At 37.9% G+C, this 19,642-nt stretch overlaps 2 protein-coding genes across 4 annotated transcripts in view; one reads left to right on the top strand and one right to left on the bottom strand.

Moving 5' to 3' along the window:
- Positions 1 to 3,171, top strand: part of asb11 (ankyrin repeat and SOCS box containing 11) — a 7,267-nt gene extending 4,096 nt beyond the window's left edge. For 2 of the 3 annotated variants that reach the window (XM_036209722.1, XM_036209724.1), the window contains one exon: positions 279 to 3,171. In XM_036209722.1, the coding sequence (XP_036065615.1) occupies positions 279 to 667 (389 nt within the window). In that variant the 3' untranslated portion in view covers positions 668 to 3,171. The remainder of the gene's footprint in view (positions 1 to 278) is intronic. The other variant, XM_024285969.2, reaches the window with a different exon arrangement.
- A 2,646-nt stretch (positions 3,172 to 5,817) lies between these two features.
- LOC112155309 (gastrin-releasing peptide receptor) lies at positions 5,818 to 15,523 on the bottom strand. The gene is made up of 3 exons (XM_024286841.2): positions 14,590 to 15,523; positions 10,328 to 10,679; positions 5,818 to 6,703 (listed from the first exon to the last, which is right to left on the bottom strand). The coding sequence occupies exons 1-3, from the start codon at positions 14,976 to 14,978 to the stop codon at positions 6,389 to 6,391; spliced, it is 1,056 nt and encodes a 351-aa protein (XP_024142609.1). The 5' UTR covers positions 14,979 to 15,523; the 3' UTR covers positions 5,818 to 6,388.
- Positions 15,524 to 19,642: the final 4,119 nt, after the last annotated feature.

Here is a 19,642-nt window from a genome sequence, read left to right as displayed (position 1 = left end):
TTCCATTTTTATTCAAACCAAACCCGTAAAAGAGCTGGAATAACATCTGCAACCTTTGATCTGAATGATTAGATCAAGATTACATCAAATTTTTTCATAGCCTTGAAATGCCAAAAGTATACATTAGAGGAAACATCGTTACACTTTATACTATATTATGTGTAATTTCTGAACGGATTAAGGTTTTAATCAAGCAATAAATGTAGAAAATGTTCTTTTACACCAAATCATGACGTGATGAGGCCCGCTGTAGAAACCTCCTGCTCCTGTTGGCGTAGGTGCAGATGTTGGCGTTGGATGTGGGCGGGACAGTCCTCTACACGCCGCCGTTCGGAGAGGAGATCCAAGTGTGGTGCAGCTTCTGCTGGACTTTGGAGCAAACATGTTTCACAGAAACTCAGAAGGACAGACTCCTCTGGATCTGTCAGCGCCAAACAGCTCGGTTCGATTCGCACTGCAGAGAAGAAGAGGTGTGTCCAGAAATGTCATCCCCAAACTGTTTTTGGTTTATTTAACAGCAGCCTCCTCTCCCCTCTGCTTAGGTCCCTCCTCTCTGTCTCAGCTGTGTCGCTTCTGCATTCGTCAAAGTCTTGGACGGAGTCGTCTGCACCGAGCCCCCAGCCTTCCTATGCCTCACAGGATCCAAGACTTCCTCCTCTACCGCTGATGGATTCATAGCCCCACCACCTTTTGTCTCTGCTATTGACCTCCAAATTTGAAAAACAATCTAAATTTATCAAAATACAAGATCAGTCAACCATGGATTTAAAATATCATTAAAACTGCAGCCAAATATTTTTAGCAACATCTTCAGGATGCTATGAAATGCCTCTTTTATTCACAGGTTTTGTGTACCGCTATAAAAGCTTTTGTGGCTCCACAGGGAGCAGAGTGAGAAATCAGAGTCTCTTGAAAATGAGGGCAACAAGACCTGAAAAAATAAAAACATAACAAAAAACAAGATTGGCTGCAGAGATGAAGATGTGAGGTTATCAAGCTTCTGCAGCCGCCATGGCCGCGAGCAGAACGGAAATGATTATCGGATGTTTTTACAGATAATATTTGTGAAACCCGTTCTTACTGAGAAAACAAAAACAATGTCTTTTAAATTTACTTTACATAACAGACGGTAAAAATAGTATGTGACACATATTCATCAAGCAAGAAATTGAAAGATTATTCCGGATGAAAGTCAATGAATTCTGCATTCCTATAGTTGTCAATTTTCCTAAACCACAACAGTCCCTGAACTCACCATTACATTTGACAATCCCACTGTATTTAGTAAAGTTTTCTTTTAAAATTTAACATGAAAGTTTAAAAAAGTTGTGAAGTTAAGAGTTATGATTCATAACTGTGATACTCCTTGAAATAAATCCTTTGCACATTGTGTGTAGTTTAGCTGTTTTTTAAAGAGATTTTTCTTATTTTTTGACCTTGTCTGTTTTTTTATTGTTCTCGTTTGATCTTTGTTATGTGACATAAAAGCTGATCTCAATTTTTGTGAATTTTGCAGTAAAAAAAGATAAAACAGCTACTTGGAATTGACTTTTTTTACACAGTGTCAGGTTTATTGTGCAATATATTCAAAACTATGTCTGTAAAAAACTAAGCTGGGGTTGTACTAAAAAAAATGTACATTAAGAATGACCACAAAAACAGTTTTAAATGTTTTATATCATGCAATCCATAAGCCTTTCAGAGTAAACTATATCAAAATATATGATGATATAATACCTTTAGCACACTAAAGAATGAATTATTTGTGAAATATGAGTCATTTTCAAAGTTAAAGATAAATAATTAGAGCAGATTGTAAAGTAAAAAAAAACATAAAAAAATACAAACTAATGGTTTTAATGGCCTATTTAAGGGGTGGGCAAACTTTCTGACTTGTGGGCCACAAGATGTGTGGGATGTTTTGGTAATCCACCTTAAAAGAGAAAGAGTCAACATCAAATCTGGAGGAAAACATGTTCTAGTTTCGATTTCAACTAATTTAGAACATTTTGGAGATTTTTATTAACTTTATTTCTTATTTTAGTGCCAATTGCAGCAACGGTTTGATGCTCTGGAAGGAAAACTGTAGATAAATTCTGTGTTCATGTGGAACGATCAGAAAAAGGACTGTCAGATTCAGAAAACACACAAAAAAGTAAAAAAAAAAAAGACAATTCTTCCAGCAGAACAGAAAGGAGGAATAACTTTTGGCATCTAAACAAAGGTAAGTGTATTTATAGTGCGCCATCTATGGGGAAACGCAACAATTATAGGGAAAATAAAGCAAATAAAGATTAATGTATTCCCATTTGGTGGGCTGGATTAAATAGTTTAATGGACTGCATATGGCCCCCACGCCGCAGTTTGTCCTATACCATGCAAAATCAATTTATTTAGCTTTTAAGTGCATTATTATGTTCAATATTCGCTGTAAAGAACCCCAAAATGATATTTTGATATGTTCAGGCATTTCTGAGTAATCCTCTAAAAACCTGTGCTGTGAGCACCAGCCCCTCCCATATCCATGAAAACTAGCAGGTCCTAACGAGCTGATGTCACAGACTGAGAACCGCCCCTTTCAGGAAGACTCTGCTCTGACAGCACCGCCCCCAGTCTAACACAAATACATACTTCACAGAGAACAGTGATAGGTAAATTGATCTCATTTTGTATTCACAATATGCACAGCCATCTTTGCAAAGTTTGGATGTTGTTTGTTTTCAAGGGTGATACACTTTGCTGATGAAATGGACAGTACCACAGGGAGTGAAAGGCGGAGCCTCGGAGATCGAGGTGTGTTACTTAGGAAAAGAGTTCGCGAAAATGACTCATATTTCACAAATATTTTTTTCCTTTGTGTGCTCATATATGTATTGTATGATCATATACATGGATATAGTTTTCTCTAAGAGGCTTAAGAAAAGCATGAAATAGAACCTTTAAAAAACTGCTTTTAAATTTAAACTCACTAAACTTACTCAAATTAAACTATTTTTCTTTTTTTAAAAGATTTTCACTCACAAAATTTGACCTGTTGCCTCATTTGAATGCACTTTTCTTTAGTTTCAAACAAAACCTTAACTTTGTTCTCAGTATGATCTCACAATGGGACAGTCAGACATTTAAAGTCCTACTCCTCTGATCTATTGTTAATGTGTTAACTGTGGGTTTTAAAAAAAAAAATCATGATTATGCTGTTTTCAGGCAACAAAAAAAAAAAAAAAACTTGTTTTCAAGGCCATGGGTCCAGCAGAGCAGCTGTAATTCATTAGAAATTCCCCTTGCCGTTCTCTCCTTTTCCTTGATGCTGAGAGTTCTCTGTTTACATGCTAGCTTACAGCCCCTCACACCCCCAACCTAACAATAGTAGCGCAACAAAAATGTTGGAGCTTTCCAGCTGTACAGTTTTGAGCCAGCTCAGATGAGGAAAACGAACAGATATAGTGTATTTTCTGCATCACAAATATGATCCTTTTCAAACAGCATTTTTGCATCTGCTCCTGATTCAAAATCACTTGAATAAAAAACTCAGAAATGTTATTTTAATCTTAATTTTCCATTATATATGTCCTCCATCATCTAAAAATTGCCACAAGAACCTGTTACAAAAAGCCATATTTTCATCAAAGTGGCTTTTTAAGAATTCCAGGCTCAAATGTGTTGAATGTAAGTTGAACCTGTATCTTTATGAGTTAAATTTCAGTGTGGGGGTGCACCTAATATCACCCAAAACACACTGGATCCAGCCGAGAAGACAACAAAACTCCTGCAGAGAAAGTGGCGAGCTGAGGGGTTGAGCCGTGCGTGGTGGCTGGTGTTGTTCAGGGGGAATTAATTTTCCAAATGTCACCCCGAAAGGTCACTTCTGCTGAGTCCCGAAACGTGTCGCTGGACTAGATAAAAACTGACGGGTCTTTAGCTGAGCCGCAAAGAAAAGACCTCCGCCTTCACAGGAACGTCTGTAAGAGATACACGCCGATCTTATCCGTTTAATTGTGCGTCTCGTGGATGCATGTTAATGAATGTATTTGTTGCGTCTAATAATTCCACGCCTCCTGTTTTGGCTCCGCTGACATGTGTTCCTCTGTGGGAAAAAGGTCAGAGCTTCCGAGAAGCTGCCTGAATGTGGTGACAAATCCATTCCAACGTTGCAGTTTCGTATTAATGTCACAAAAATAATACAAGAATTAGGTTCTACACTATAGAATGGTATTACCCTTTAAAAAATCCTAAATAGGGATTTATCACAAAAGCAATTCAAGTTGGGATTCTTCTTTGAAGTACTTGTCAAATTTTATGATTCATGATGAGACTGATCTCTTTTTATGACTAACTATCAGATGTTTTTCAGTCTTTTATATAGAATACATTTCGTCTCTTATTCGGGAGACTTTCTCAGTTCAAAATTGAATTTAAGGACTCTTTTTTTTATTCTTAGTGCTGTAAACCTACAAAACAAAAACTAAGAACTCTTAAAAAACAGTGGATGTCCTTAACAATATGTGCAATATTGTGCCCAGGAAAGAACACTATTTGTTTATTTAATTCAATCACACATTTACATTATGAATTTGTGGTTATTTGTGCAGTTATAGTTATTTATTATTCACAAGTGCAATACCACATTACTCTGTGGTCACCAGCGCAGTCTATTATTATCCTTCAGCAACACTTTATGTTAGATTTTTTATTAACGGTTTATATTTCTAATCGTGTCTTTTGTATCTTCTTTTATTCACATTGGGAGCATCTTAATTTTGTTGTCCCACAATGATACGAAAATAAATTCTGACTCCTCAATTGACAAAATGCTTCTCTTTTTTCATTGAGTCGTCCTGTATGACTGAGAATCTTCACAGACATGCAACTGTCAGACTGTACAAAAATTAATCTTGTATTGCTCTTTGAACCACCATGCAGCCCATTGATTAGACAGTACCTTCCAAAAACGTCAGTTAGAGGAATAAAGAACATCTAAAAAAGTTCAATTTTAACCATTAGATAAAAAAATGTAAAGAAAATAGAGTTATATATCAATAAAAACTAACTAGAGATGAACTGAAAACTAGATTAAAAATACTCTGGTATAATTGAGACAGCTGTTAATTTACTAAACTACTGTAAGTTAGAATTCACACTAAGGCTTCTTTTAGAGTAATTTTATTGGGTTGTTGTTGCAACACAAAGTCCTGCCTGGTGGAAGAATGAGGACTATTGTTTTAAAGAAAACTTGTTTATTATTTGGTAATGGACGTCTAATTTTTTTGAAGCCACCTTTGATTTGTAGACTGCTTTAGGTTGGTGTTTAGCAAAAAATTGCATCATCTTTCTATTTAAAAGGAGATTGTTATTTTCATGCTTTGGGGTAAGTTACTTTTAGAGTGGAACGTCAGAAATTGGCTCAGTCTGGGAAATATTCCTGAGATGTTCCAGAAGTTTCAGTCAGCTAATCACTGCTTAAAGATGATACTGCTTCCAACATGCCGACATCATACTGTAAAAAAAGGTGACTGAATTAACTTTATTTGGTTCGGCTAGATCAATTTCTGTGGGTTTCTATTAGTGACATCACACTCAGTCGCTCCAGTTCTCCTGTACAGTCAATGGAGGAGACTGAAGTCCTGTGTGGGTGGAGTATCATCAGAGAATGCTCATAATAGACAAATAATGAAACAAAATACATCTGTTTACATAAAAACTTTATTGATCAATGCAATATCATATACCTGACAGTAAGTTAAGTGGATATCAGTATGCTACAGCCTCTCTGATGTTTGCAGACATAAAATAGGGAATATTAGGAATCTGATGGAATATTTTTCTACTTTAAAAGGAAAAAACACCAACAAAAAAAACAACAGGGGTGACTCTGAACTATGTTGATTGTACATGAGCCTTTATTTTCTTAATTACAGCTTCTTTCCATTAATATCATACTTTAGAATGTGAAATAAATTATGTTAGCACTTAAAAAAACATCTACAATTTTTCATGTTTAGCAGACTGACCCGCCTTGAAATCCTTTCAAACACAGAACTGATTTGTGAATAAATATATACTGGTCATATGAACAAAATATGCATTTGATAACATCTAAATCACTGAACAGAACAAAAGTTTAGCTTATAAATTTGCAAAATTCAACTTTTTTTTAAACCTGACCTTTAAATAGTTAACAGTGTGAACAAGAAACATGCAGTTCAGGCTGTTTTACAGGACACAATCTCTGTAAACGAACAGTTAATACATTGAAACTGTTTAATATTTAAAGTTTTTTTGATCTGCCTTTGACTGCCACAAAAGCAATAGAACATGAAAACAATATTGAAGCAGATTAAACGTATTTACAACTAGCTGCTTTTGACTGAGGACCAAATTGGGGGTTTCCTCAGACGGTGGTCACGTTTGTGCTTGCACTGTTCTGGCTGCGCAGCTGCCTGGGAGAGCTGCAGCACAGCAGCTGGTTTCTGAAGTGCTTGCTGAAGCTCTGGCTCATCAGATACAGAGCGAACGGGTTGACGCAGGAGTTGGCGAAGGCCAAGATGCGAGCACAAACGCTGGCGATGAAGTGACCCAGGGACGTGTCCACCTGGTCGTAGTGGAAGGACCGGTATAGGTAGATGACGTGACTGGGGAGCCAGCAGACCGCGAACAGACCCACGAACACCAACACTGTTTTGGCTAGACGCTTCCTGGATTTGATCTGAGAGAAAAGCAAGAAAAAGATCAGTTTTCAAACGATTATGTTCTTGTGGAATTTTTCTGAGGATGGAGGACAAATGTACAGAAAAAAACGCAAAATTCTCCAGCAGGGGCTGACACTGTAAACACCTCAGACCTGGCTCACCTGTCTCACATTTGTGAGCTGCGACTCAAATCTCCTGAACTGCGATTCCAAGTCTTGTGGGTCGCGACTCACAAGACTTGAGTCGTGACCCATGAGACTTGAATTGTGAGCGACGAGACTTGAGTTGTTACCTACGAGATTTGAGACAAGACCTACGAGACTTGAATCGCGACCCACAAGACTTGAGCCGTGACCTACAAGACTTGAGTCACGACTCACAAGACTTGAGTTATGACCCATGAGACTAGAGTCGCAACCTAGGAAATTTAAGCCGCGGAGACTTGAGTCGCGACCTACAAGATTTGAGTTGTGATCCACAAGACTTGAGTCGCGACAGACGAGACATGTGTTGTAACCCACAAGATTTGAATCATGACCTACAAGACCTGAGACCCAACATATGAGACTTGAGTTGCAACCCTCAAGACTCGAGTCACGATTTACAATACTTTAGTTGCGACCAATGACACTTAAGTTGCGACCTAGGAGATTTAAGTCGAGACACAAGAGACTTAAATTGGAACCTACAAGACTTGAGTTGCAACCCACAAGACATGAGTCGCAACCTACAACACTTGAGTCACATATCACAAGACTTGAGTCTCGACCCAGGAGACTTGAGTTGCGACTCACAAGATTTTAGTTGTGACCAACAAAGACTTGAGTCGTAACCAATGAAACATGAGTTGTAACCCAGGAGATTTGAGTCGTGACCCACAAGACTTGAGTCACTACTCACGAAACTTGAAGCGCTATCCATGACACTCGCGACCTGGGAGATTTAAGTTGCGGCACAAGAGACTTAAATCGGAACCTGCAAGACTTGACTTATGGCTCTGGAGACTTGAGTCGCGACCTACGAGACTTAAATCGGAACCCACAAGATTTGGATCATGACCTTACAAGATTTGAGTCGCGACCTACGAGACTTAAATCGCGACCCACAAGATTTGAATCCCAACCTTACAAGACTTGAGTCGCAACCTACAACATCTGAGTCACACCGTACAAGACTTGACAAGTCGTGACCCAAGAGACTTGAGTCACGACCTACAAGACTTAAATCGCGACCCACAACATCTGAATTGTGGCCTTACGAGACTTCAGTTGCAACCCACGAGACTTGAGTCTTGACCTATGAGTTGCGACCCACAAGATTTGATTTGTAACCCATGAGATTTTGAGTCGCAACCCTCAAGACTTGAGTCAGGGGAACTACTGGAAGTGGGTTGGAACTGTTTGTTAGTCCAGAATTTCTAGTGAGATATTGCCACTCTGAAATGGCAGTATCTCTTTCCTGTACTAGAAAACAACACAGCTTTTTTTTTTGCCAAAAACAAAATAATCACAATTAAGACCACTGGGAATGATTTTACAAAAAATCACAAGATAAACCAGAGAGAGACTTAAAATGATTTATCTAAAATAAGTATTAGCAAGGAATAGCAGTCCAGAAACAGATTCCACATCAGCTATTCCTCTGCTGCCCCCATAGATTTGAGGTGCAGTCCCTTGTGTAGCCCCAACCTTCAGTGGGGACATTATCAGAAAGAAAGCGACAGTTTTCCGCAGCTGCACTCTTGGCATGCAGAGTGTAAACTGAATGAAGACATTTCCTGGCACTGTCAAAAGATTTAAAAAAAAAATCTGCCTTTTAGCTCCTCAAAGGTCAGCAACCAAACATCACGCCTACTTTACTTAATCCCAACATAAAGCTCAGGAGCATTCCAGTCTGCCATTAGTAACTTTATTGTGTCGGTTTTTGACTGAGATAAGTTGCTAAGCAACCAGAGGATAAAAGTTAAAAAAAAGACCTTTAAAAACTATCATAACAATCAGAGTTCATTTTTAATTATGACATTTAGTACATTAAGATGCTTTTTATTTCTATGAAAGCAAATTAATCATAATTGAGCATTTTGTAAGAGTTTTGTGTTTTTGTCAAAGCAATAATGTGGTTTTTATTATCCATCAATATGAAAACAACAAATATTCACAGTCTAATGACTTGTATGTGGTTGCATCAGAAGTCTATTTATTATGATTTTTTTGAACAGTGATTTCAATCCACTTCATTTGGTCCCTGTCTGTTTAGAAGCAAAGCTCTGGCTCTCTGTGGTTGTTTGCCGAGACTCTCAGCCGTCATGCCTCATATTTCAGTCAGACATCACATGCCCTTCTAACTAAACTGACGTGAATTTAGGTCGACACGCTTCATACTCCGACAACATGATCTATTGCAGCACAAACGGTTCTTCTAATGAGCACGTATGGCGCTCTGCAACAATATCTCCTCTGGAGGGTTCAGAGAGTCGTGATGCAACTGGGTACGATCTGCACGGAGGAGGGGGAGGAGAGGATCGGCTCTGCGTCTCTTCTCTTACTGATCAATAACTTTTCTTCTAGTCGGAAAGAAGCCCCAAGCCTTTTCAAAGATTCATCTGACTGCGTTGGATTTGTCTAACCCATCTCTAACTGTTAGTACTTAAACCAAAGAGTTTTATAGAAAACTAATAATTAATAAACCCATAACAGTCAACTTAATTAAAAGAAAACGGGACCAACATAAATAAAATACATTAAACGTTAGCCAGCTAATACGACTAAAAGTAAATGAATGAAATCAATAAATAAACAAACACAATGTGATGATTTTCCTGGTGTTTCCTGGTGCTGTGGGTGGAGTCAGCCTCCAACTTCCTGGTTTGGTTACCCTTTAATTTATCTTTTTTTCTAAACTTTTTTCTTTATTCACTTTGGGTAGCAGCAATTAACAGCAGGAAAAAAGTGTAATTATTAAAAAAAAATAAAATAAAAAATAAAAAAGCGGCAGCCAAACTTGACATGAAATCTGATGATTTATCCCTGTGGAATCAGACGACTGTCAGAAGGAACACTTAGTAATAAGTTAAGCCGTTCAGTTTGTGAAATTAGTTCTTGGCTTTTGGCCCCTCCCCCGGGGGAGCGGTGAGCTACAGACATAGCTGTCCTCGGGGACCACGTGGTGGTTCACCTCCAAATCAATCAATCAATCAATATACTTTATTAATTCAACTCCTTAATATCAAATATCATCAGGGAGGCTTTGGTACGATTCAAATATGGATTTGAACCCGTAACCTACCAGTTTTAGGGCGGACACTCCCGTACCAGGCCACTGAGTTGGTCCAAAAAGGACAAAGCTCACTTTGTTTGATATTCTCTATTTTATGTACTGAGGTCATGTCTGAATTCCCTCCCTAACCCCTAAATACTAAAAAATGATATAGTGCTGGACTTTATAGTGCCCTGGATTCTAAAAGAAATTTGGGAACAATGTTCACTAGTTTTCTTTCGTTTTTCTAAACGCTGATGATGACGTCACCAATTTCATGAAGTGAAAATCGAATAAATACAAACATTTCATGATGTTTATTTATGACTCCACTGTGTTCTGATGAAAATAAGGATGATAATGTGGAAGATAACTGGGAACTACACCTGTTTCTGCACATGCAGGTGTCCCTCAGCTGGGAGGTCTGCAGAGCTCCTGATCAGACTGCGAGCGATGAAGAAGTAGTAAACGGAGATGACCAAGAGCGGGATGATATAGAAGATGAGGAAGGAGGCGGTGGAGTGGATCTTTGGGTGCAGGTCGCCGGCGTGGGGGTAAGGCGCGCAGGTCACGAACGTCTCGTTGGTGTGGCTGGTGGTGAAGGCGTGCAGGTCTGAGAAGACGGCCTCGGGGATCGCCAGGGTCACGGAGAGCAGCCAGATGGCCCCCGCCCGCACGCTAATGCTGAGCGAGGTGCTGGGTCTGTGCATGTCCAGAGGTCTCACAATCGCTTTGTACCTGGGGGGAGGCACAGACCAATCATTTGAGGATGAAATTAGCTTTAAAGAGCTCATCACAGATCCATTAGTGAGTGTGTAATCAGACAGAACTGCAGGAGAATGTTTGATCATCTTGTCATGGAGCACTGCAACTAACCTCAATCAAAAAATGTCTTCAATCGGCATCTTACTGTGCAAAGAAAATAACATTTCTGCTTTCTCTGTGGTCACACCAGGTCTCTGTCATCACTCAACTCAGACGCTTTATGTTCAGTAATCCCTCTCACTATAATCTTACAATCACAATAATCTGCAACCTCAGTGGCCTCGTGGAGGAGTGTCTGCACTGAGACTGGAGGGTTGTGAGTTCAAATCCAGACTGAGTCATACCAAAGACTAAAAATGGCTTCCTGCTTGATACTCAGTATTAGGGGTTTAAACCACCAAATGGCTCCTGAGCTCGGCTGAGTCTTCAGCTCACCACTCCCCCAGGGGAAGGGTAAAATGCAGGGAACAAATTTCACATACCTAGATGTGTGATGGCTAATGGGACTTTAACAATGAGTCTGTTTACTTTCGTTTGGGTCATTATTCAGGATTTTTCTTTCATCTTGTTCATTATTAGTTATTTTTTCTGTCATTTTGTTCATTGATTATAATTTTTTGTTTCATCCCATTCATTATTTGTGATTTTTTTTATCTTGTTCTTTATTTTGGATTTTTTTCTTTCATATTGTTCATTAGTTATATTTTTTATTTCATCGTATTCATTATTTATCATTTTTTCTGTTATCTTGTTCATTATTCATAATTTTTGTCTTTCATCTAATTCATTATTTATGATTTTTTTCTTTCATCTTTTTCATTACTTATAATTTTTTCTTTTATCTTATTTATTATTTGGGTTTTTTTAATCTTGTTTATTATTTGTGATTTTTTTCTTTTATCTGGGTTATTTTTCAGGATTTTTTCTTTCATTTTGTTCATTATTCACAATTTTTCTTTCATCTCATTCATTATTCACATTTTTGTTCTTACTTTGCATTTAAGCAAAAATTTCTTCCTAGTCACATACTAAGAAACTCACCTAAATTGACACACATGAAACAAAACACATTTAGGGCATAGTTTTTTTGCTTGTTTGCTTGTTGTTTTATTATTTTTTAAAACTTTATTTATGAACATATACAACAGCATGAAAAGTGAAAGACCCCCCCCTCCAACATTGATGACATCACAGTAAGATAAAGCTTAACAGAAACGAATGGGGTCAAAAATCCTATTAAATAGCGTTCAAAATCAAGTAACGAAACCAAAACCCACGTAGGGGATATCCAGAGGATTCTTTAACAATATTATGGGATGGCCACAGAACCAATGGCATAGATGTTTTTTTTTATGGCAAATTGTGAAATTTGTAGATTTTCACATTCTTGAACAATTATTGTAAAAGAAAACATTTGCTCAACTGATCCTCACAAAATTGCCCCCAGGTTGAGTCTACAACCATACCTGAATTCTCACTGACCTTTGACCTTCAAGAAAAGGCTATCATGTGAAATTTTCCTTACCAATCACCTTGCAGCTACAAATTTGAACTCCTTTATTGGGATTTCGATCTACAGCTCAACTCTAGTTGAGCATCTTTGGAAAGCTGCTTGGTGAAAAACGTTGATTTTTACTTTTCCAAAACTTTTAGCATTGTAAAAGTGCCGTTTCCTTGTTGCTCGCACATTTTTAGCTGGAAAAGGTAAAACATTAATCTTTGGCTCAAGTCAAATGATATGACATACAATATGAACATATTAGCAATGTGGGCTGGTTAACAAAAAACCTTGGTTGCTATGGAAATTTAAAAATGTACATTTGCAGAACCCTTTAAAAATTACATAGACCTATTCATCACCCCCGGACGACCAAAAAATATAATGGTTGCTATGGTGATAAATCCAACAGAAAAGCTGCCAATTCATTCAGCTGCCATGCAGCTCTGGAAAGGGTGGCAGAAGGGGCGAGGGCGGGTCAAAATGGACCAGTGAGGGACGGGTAGCGCCGCTTTAATGCGCCGCTCGCAGCTTTAATTTTAACTTTAGCCATTCCTCCATCATTTGGATCCCACATCACCTCCATTTGCAGCAGAATCAGACTCCTCTTTCTCAACCAAATGTTTTCCTCTGAGAGCTGGAAAGCGTCCGAACGCTAAAGCAGCTCAATGAGCTGCCTTCATGTTTACTTTATCTCCACTTAAAGCTGCATCTGTGACCTCCTTGTCCTTAATGGAATCACAGTCTAATCTCACGCCGGCACAAGAACATTTTAATTATTAGATGTCCTCGAGGCAGAGCCATCAGCTCGTCTCTCCAGCAGTAAAATTGACAAAAAATGTGTGTGCATAGCAACTGAAAATTAAGAAATTCATTAATTTCAATATGGTAATAACGAGAAAAGACAGAATTAAAAGAAGAATCTTGATATTTTAAGGGCTCCGTCTTAAGCCAGAGGTCTGGAACTTAATGAAGTTTTGAGGGTACACTTTCTCTTAGCCAATCACAGACGAGCTTTAAGGTTTAAATTTGATCCTATCAGCTGTCACTCATCCAGACCTGCTCCTCCTCTTCATCACCTGCTCCTGGAGCTTCAACTCCTTTCCTCGTCAGCGTGACTCATCTTCGCTCCTCTTCATCCCAACCAGAACAGACTCCGAGGCTTGCTCAGAGCCCTCATTATTATGCCAGAAACATTTGTTTTGCAGCTTTCATTCTCGATCAGTCTCATGATAAAATTACATCATCAAGAATCTCCAGTTTGCTCAAGTCCTTCAACGATGATCATCAACCGTTTTTGTATTTTAATGCTCGCATGTTGTTGCAGAGAAAAGGAGGAAGAGCAGACAGACTTCCTGACAGCAGTGCTGGTGATTCGTCTGAACAAACTTGACAGATTAAGTGTGACAGATTGGGTCAGACATGTTTGCACAAAGCTGAAATATCCATCTTTTTTGGTTTGTTGCTTACAGAACAAAACTGGTTAAGCCTAGAGGAAAGTCTTCCAGGTTTCTCTCTTTTAAAAAAAATAAAAATCTCCTGAAGAATATGATTTGAATAACTTTTAAAGCTGATGTAATAAAGGTTGTGCATAGTAAATGCTCAGAATAATTTAGATTTTCATTAAAAGCCTTAATTTATGCATCACTTTCTGTGTTTGTGTGACTCAGACTGCAGCTCCATTTGTTCATTTAGGAAAGTTTTGCAGAAAATTATTTTTTATGTAGAAAAAAAGGGAAAATAGGATGTTGAGTGGAACACATCACCTTAAGATCGATCAGAAAGTCCAACATTGGTGAATAATTTAGTGAAAAATGAATGTTGAGTGAAGATTTTTGACCTTAAGAGTGAACAATGAAACTGCAGAGAATGTTCTTTTAATAATTCATGATTAAAATTTGGAGTTTTGTCTGTGTAAGGCTATTAAGATAAATACTGTCCTACATTTTATGTTAAAAATGGTCATAAAGAAGATTATTTGAAGAGGTTTTCATAAGGTCTTTTGGTCAAATTGACAAAAGCAATAAAAAGAACAATATATAGCATTTAAAAATAGTTTTAATGCAATTCTTAAACTGGGAAAATATAAATATTTTTATGTTTTGTCACTTTTGCTGTGATACTCGTTAAACAAATAGGAAAAGTTGACCTAAATAAGTTTATTTAGCCCTTATTAACAGTTTTGTGTAGGTGATAATTCTAACTTTCAGGATAAATCTAGGACATGTAGGATAGTTTAATTTAGAAACTTTTTGGAAATCTACAACTCATATTTGGTCTGGATCTGCTGGTAAACTTAAATTAAATTAGAAAATATCTATATTTCCATTTAATATTAAAGCCAAAGTTCAGATCTAGCAGAGGAGAGGACAGAGATGGTTGTACCGGTCAGCAGACAGCGCGGTCAGGGTGAACACAGACACTCCCACAGACGTCAGCTGGATGAAGGGGATCAGTTTGCATCCGACCCGCCCGAACAGCCACTCGTCCACCAGGTAGCGGCTGGCGTCCACCGGCGCGCAGGTGAGCAGCAGCAGCGCGTCGCCCATGGCCAGGCTGGACAGGAACAAGTTGGGCACGGTGCGCATGGACTTGACCAGCAGGCAGGTCTTCATCAGAGTCACGTTCCCGACGACACCCACCACGATGAGGAGCCCATAGAGCGCGGCGATCCCGATCCCCGGGAGCCAGACGCGGTGCGCCCAGTGCGCGCTGGAGGCGTTGACGCACGGACCCGCGCCGTCCTCCGGGGTCAGAGGGGCCAGATCCTCCATGGCAGCTCGCTGCAGAGGGTAAAGGGGGGCACAGGTTGTGTGTGATATGTGCTGCCGCGTTTAGCTGCTTTATAAAACACCAGCCCCCCTGCAGCCGCGTGCGTCACCTCACATAGGGGAATGGAGGAACGATGGAGACGATTATCCACAATTAGCGCGCAGACTGATGTAATGACAGGTATTATTTATCATTTAAAAAAGAAAAAAAAGGTAAGGAGGTAAAGTGCTCATAAGTGAAAATAGAACAATTAAACAGAAAAAATCCAACAGCTCCATCAGGAGAAAAGTCATCTGTCATTTTGCTTTTAAAGAAACGAGACTTTATGGATATTATCATTAATCTGTTTTTAAAATTATGTTTACACCGAGAAAACATTATTTTCTTAATGGTGAAAAAAACTTTATGGACAGAAATGTTCACTAAATCTAAGAAAAAGTGTTTATATGTTTTTGTTGGTCAAATTAACATATAATATTGATGAAGTAACTTTTATTCACAATAGAAATACACATACTTTGGATAAAACATATTTTGTGACATTTTCCAAGGCTGTTTACAAAGGGTGTGTTCTGACAAGAGTCTGTCGATACGATGCATATCGTAATACACATCTCATGATACGATGCGTATCACGATATATAAGAACAATATTTCACATTTTTGTCTAAAGAATATGACTTAGGAAAAAATTCTGCCTGAATAATAATACACATTTAATTGTAATAAATCTTGTTGTTATTCTGGTTGCAGTGCTGCTAGCGGTTGGAGGTTTAACCCCAGAGCGAAGTATTTACATGATGTTCAATATGTTGCATTTTTTCTGAGTGTCATGGGTCCCTGAGTAAAATCTCACATGTCCCAGGAATGGGTGGACCAAAGACCAAGTCTCCAGTATCATCATTATTATTTTTTTAGGAATTTTTTCTTCTCAAATTCCTAATTTTTCCATAATTTTGAAGCATGTGTTTTGGATCTTTCTATGTTATTATTTTTCATTTTGTTACATAAACCACAGTTTAAAATAAAATAAAATAAAACTACTCTAATTTATGATATTTTGTTGTATTTTGATCTATTTTTGATGAGAAATATGTTTTATATTATATCGGGTAAATATTAAGTGATGGGGAAGTTTTTTTATAGCAAAAGTGTTTTTCTCGGGTTAAATGGAAAACAAGAGTCAGACGCTGAAATACCTTTTTCAATAAATAATTAACGTGATATTGTCTTGTCAGCTTTGTAAATCAATAGGAGCATCATAAAGTGAAATATTGGGATAAATCAGTGACTCGATTTCCCCCTGCCCCCCTTTTGTTTACCACAGGAGCCTTCATAGACTATCTACAAAATATGGGTAATTTATTTAACACCATTTTTGGTTCACAAAGACACAGATTTTAGCTAAAAATATACTTAAAAAAATCCAATATGTTTTGATCATAATATTTGGGTACTACAATGTGATACTTGACTTGTGTGATATGCAATAATGATTTAATAATGAATAATGTGATGTCTACTAATATGTTCAAATAAGCACTTTGTTATTTGATCATACTAGTACTTGTGAATTTGTTAAATAATTGACACTTTGACCAGTAAAGTATGAATAACTAAATAGATGTTAAGAAACAGATTATATGTTCAAGAAAATGTTAAAGAAAATAGGAATGGGATCATATACATTTTATTCTCCCTTTCAAGCAATAATTACACTAAGTCTCAAATTAAACAGATAATTCAGAATTTTCAATCCCTTCAATTTAAACATGGAACTAGTAGTTTTTTTGGAAAGTCATTCTTTGCTTCATTACTTTTTTGTGTTGTGACGCATCAAACGTTTCTTCACTTCATCTCAAATTATTCTGATGTCTGAATTTCATGATATTTTATTCCAAAAATCTGAATTGAGCTGAAGAATAGCAAAGCCAGAATGTAAATCTATGCTGTTGATTTCATCAGAAAAAACGTCATGTTTTTTGTTTAAAGTCAAGCATTGAAGCTTGAGTTCAGGCTGACAGGAAATTTTGGTTTAAATATTTTAATTTAAAATGAGGTCAGGAAAATGCAGATGTGCACAAACATCATCGATGAGACTGCAGTTTGAGCTAGCAACAAATCCCTTGAAAAGCAGTTTATTTCTGATTTATGTAACTTGAACATTATTGAAAAAGATAAATTACTTTTTAAAATCCAAATTGTCATGTATATTAACTTATGAAGCTTATTTCTACCCACAATACTAAAACGTTAACTCATTGGCTATGAAAATAAAATATTTCACTGATGTTTCTGTTTTCAAGTAGATCCTAAATTAAGGTAATTTCTAGCTGAAGTGATATAATTCCATCTATAAGCGTCAAGGGGACAAATGCATTATGGGAAAGAGAAAGCTTTGTTTGCATTTCCTTTGCTTAGAGGAGAGTTGGTGACGGCGCCAATGCCCTCCTTCACAGTTTTCAAGGATACAGTCTGGATCCTTGCCTTCGCCCATGCTTCACCTCTACACCCGGTTTCATGGAAGTGCTGCCTGGTAGTCATTTTCCTTCAAATCAGATCAGTCACTGGGAAAGCACAGGATTTGGCAAAGTCAGACTCCAGAATCCTAATATTAGCGTCTGTCTGACACGTCATTGCAGGAGGAGGACGGAGAACGCTGGTCTGGACGGATATGGATCAGATTAAGACAATTGACTTAAAGGCTTACGCTGATGAAAATTGTGTTTTTATTGTGTTCTTGTGACATTTTTCTGATGATTGATGCTTATATATAAAGAAAATCCTTTCGGAGTATTTTTTAATTCAAATTATTGTGAATCAAGAGCAAATGCAAAGAAGATGTTTGAAAAAGAGCTTCTTTATGAAGTAGAAAATACAGTGGGCGGAGCTATAAACTCACTGCTTCATCTCTCAGCAATGTAGAGAGGAAAAGGGGCGGGGTTTCACTGCACCAACAACACAGAGGCTGCTGCTCTGTAGAAACTATGTCCTTAAAAAACGATGCATGTTCTCCCCGTGCATGCGTGGGTTTTCACCGGGGACTCCGGCTTCCTCCCACCATCCAAAAACATGCTTCATAGGTTCATTGGTGACTCTAAATTACCCCTAGGTGTGAATGTGAGAGTGAATGGGTGTGTGATTGCGGCCCTGCGACAGACTGGCGACCTGTCCAGGGTGTACCCCACCTTCACCCTTCAGTAGCCGGGATAGGCTCCGGCACCCCCGCGACCCCAAAAGGGAAGAAGCGGTCAAGAAGATGGATGGATGGAATGGATGGATGGAATGGATGGCATATAAAAATTGACCAATTATAAATGAAATTCCTCTAAGAACAATTTCAGAATAGATCAAAAGATGATCGGAATGGGACTTTAAGATATAAATAAGTGAACTCTTGACCTTCCCACATAACAGGTAGTTTGTATATAAATAAACCACATTTTTAAAATATTTTGGTTAGAAACTAATTGAAGCAACTTTTTCTCCTGAACTTTTTTTTCCTCACTTTGTCCGAGTCTTATCTCCGCTGGAGACGGGCGGCGGCATTATTTTGTGCAAACGGGACCCTTCCAGTCCCGAATCATTTTCTCATATAAATGCAAATTGAGGATCCTTGTGCCAACTGCAGCAGATAAAACCCACGAGAATACGCCTCTCCGAGCATGACTCCAGCCGTTTTAATTTTACGGACTCCTCTGTTGTCTGTCTCTCAACAAAAATTTCCCCAAAGTGTGTTTTTTTTTTCTTTTTTTTTTTTTGAGGATCAAATATCTGGTGGTAAATCCTGATGCTGTAACAGAAGAAGAGCGACTGAAGGAAGCCATCAAAGGGAAAACACTTCCAGTTTTCTCCTGCCTAAATGGACTCCCAAACACTCTCCAAGAACTGATGCACAAAAAAATAAGCTAATTCCACCTCCTGCTATTTCTAGTAATGACTACAACCAAAACTCGGAGACTGGCTGCGGCCACTCTGCACCCTCTCGGGTGATGAAGTCACATCTTCTTCATCTCGATCGCTTGCAGATTCAAAAAAATCCAAACTTCATTTCCTGACGTTATATAAAGTAGACGATACGGCGGAGAAACTGCATTTAATAATTCAAATGAGGTATTCACAACCCTGGAAAGTAAAGGTCACACAATGACCTTTGGGGGTGTGTGCGTAGCATTTATTATCTGTTTTATCTCAAAAGTGGGAAGAAGGAATAAAATATATAAATTCAGATTTCTCAATCACAGTTTCTTCTTTGATGACTACCATTGAAAATGGCAGAAAGTTTGACAGAACTTTTAATGAAAACCATCTGAGATCCTAATATATCTGCTGTTTAGGACAGAAAGGGAATAAAATATGAAGCAGACCAGCTCAGAATAAATCAGTAGAGTGTTTCAGTTTAAATGATATTAAATACAAAAATTGAGGATCAAAAGTAAAAGAACTGAATCAGAGCATGTCAGTGAAGATTACGGAAATGACAAAAGGCTTTAAAATGCTTTCAGAAATGATAAGACACATCAATAAAACATTAGTAAAGCCCTCAAAAAGTTTTTTTTTATTGTTGTGTTTATTCTTGCCCATTGCTCCCTTGTAACTCCCACTTTGAAGGCCCAAAGAGTTTTACAATAACAGTCCCATGCACACATTCAAAGTCAATGAACTT

This window comes from Oryzias melastigma, linkage group LG21 (assembly GCF_002922805.2).
Source record: "Oryzias melastigma strain HK-1 linkage group LG21, ASM292280v2, whole genome shotgun sequence".
Classification (NCBI taxonomy): domain Eukaryota; kingdom Metazoa; phylum Chordata; class Actinopteri; order Beloniformes; family Adrianichthyidae; genus Oryzias; species Oryzias melastigma.
The sequence above is the reverse complement of the archived record's forward strand: the minus strand, read 5'-3'. Positions and strand labels throughout refer to the sequence as shown.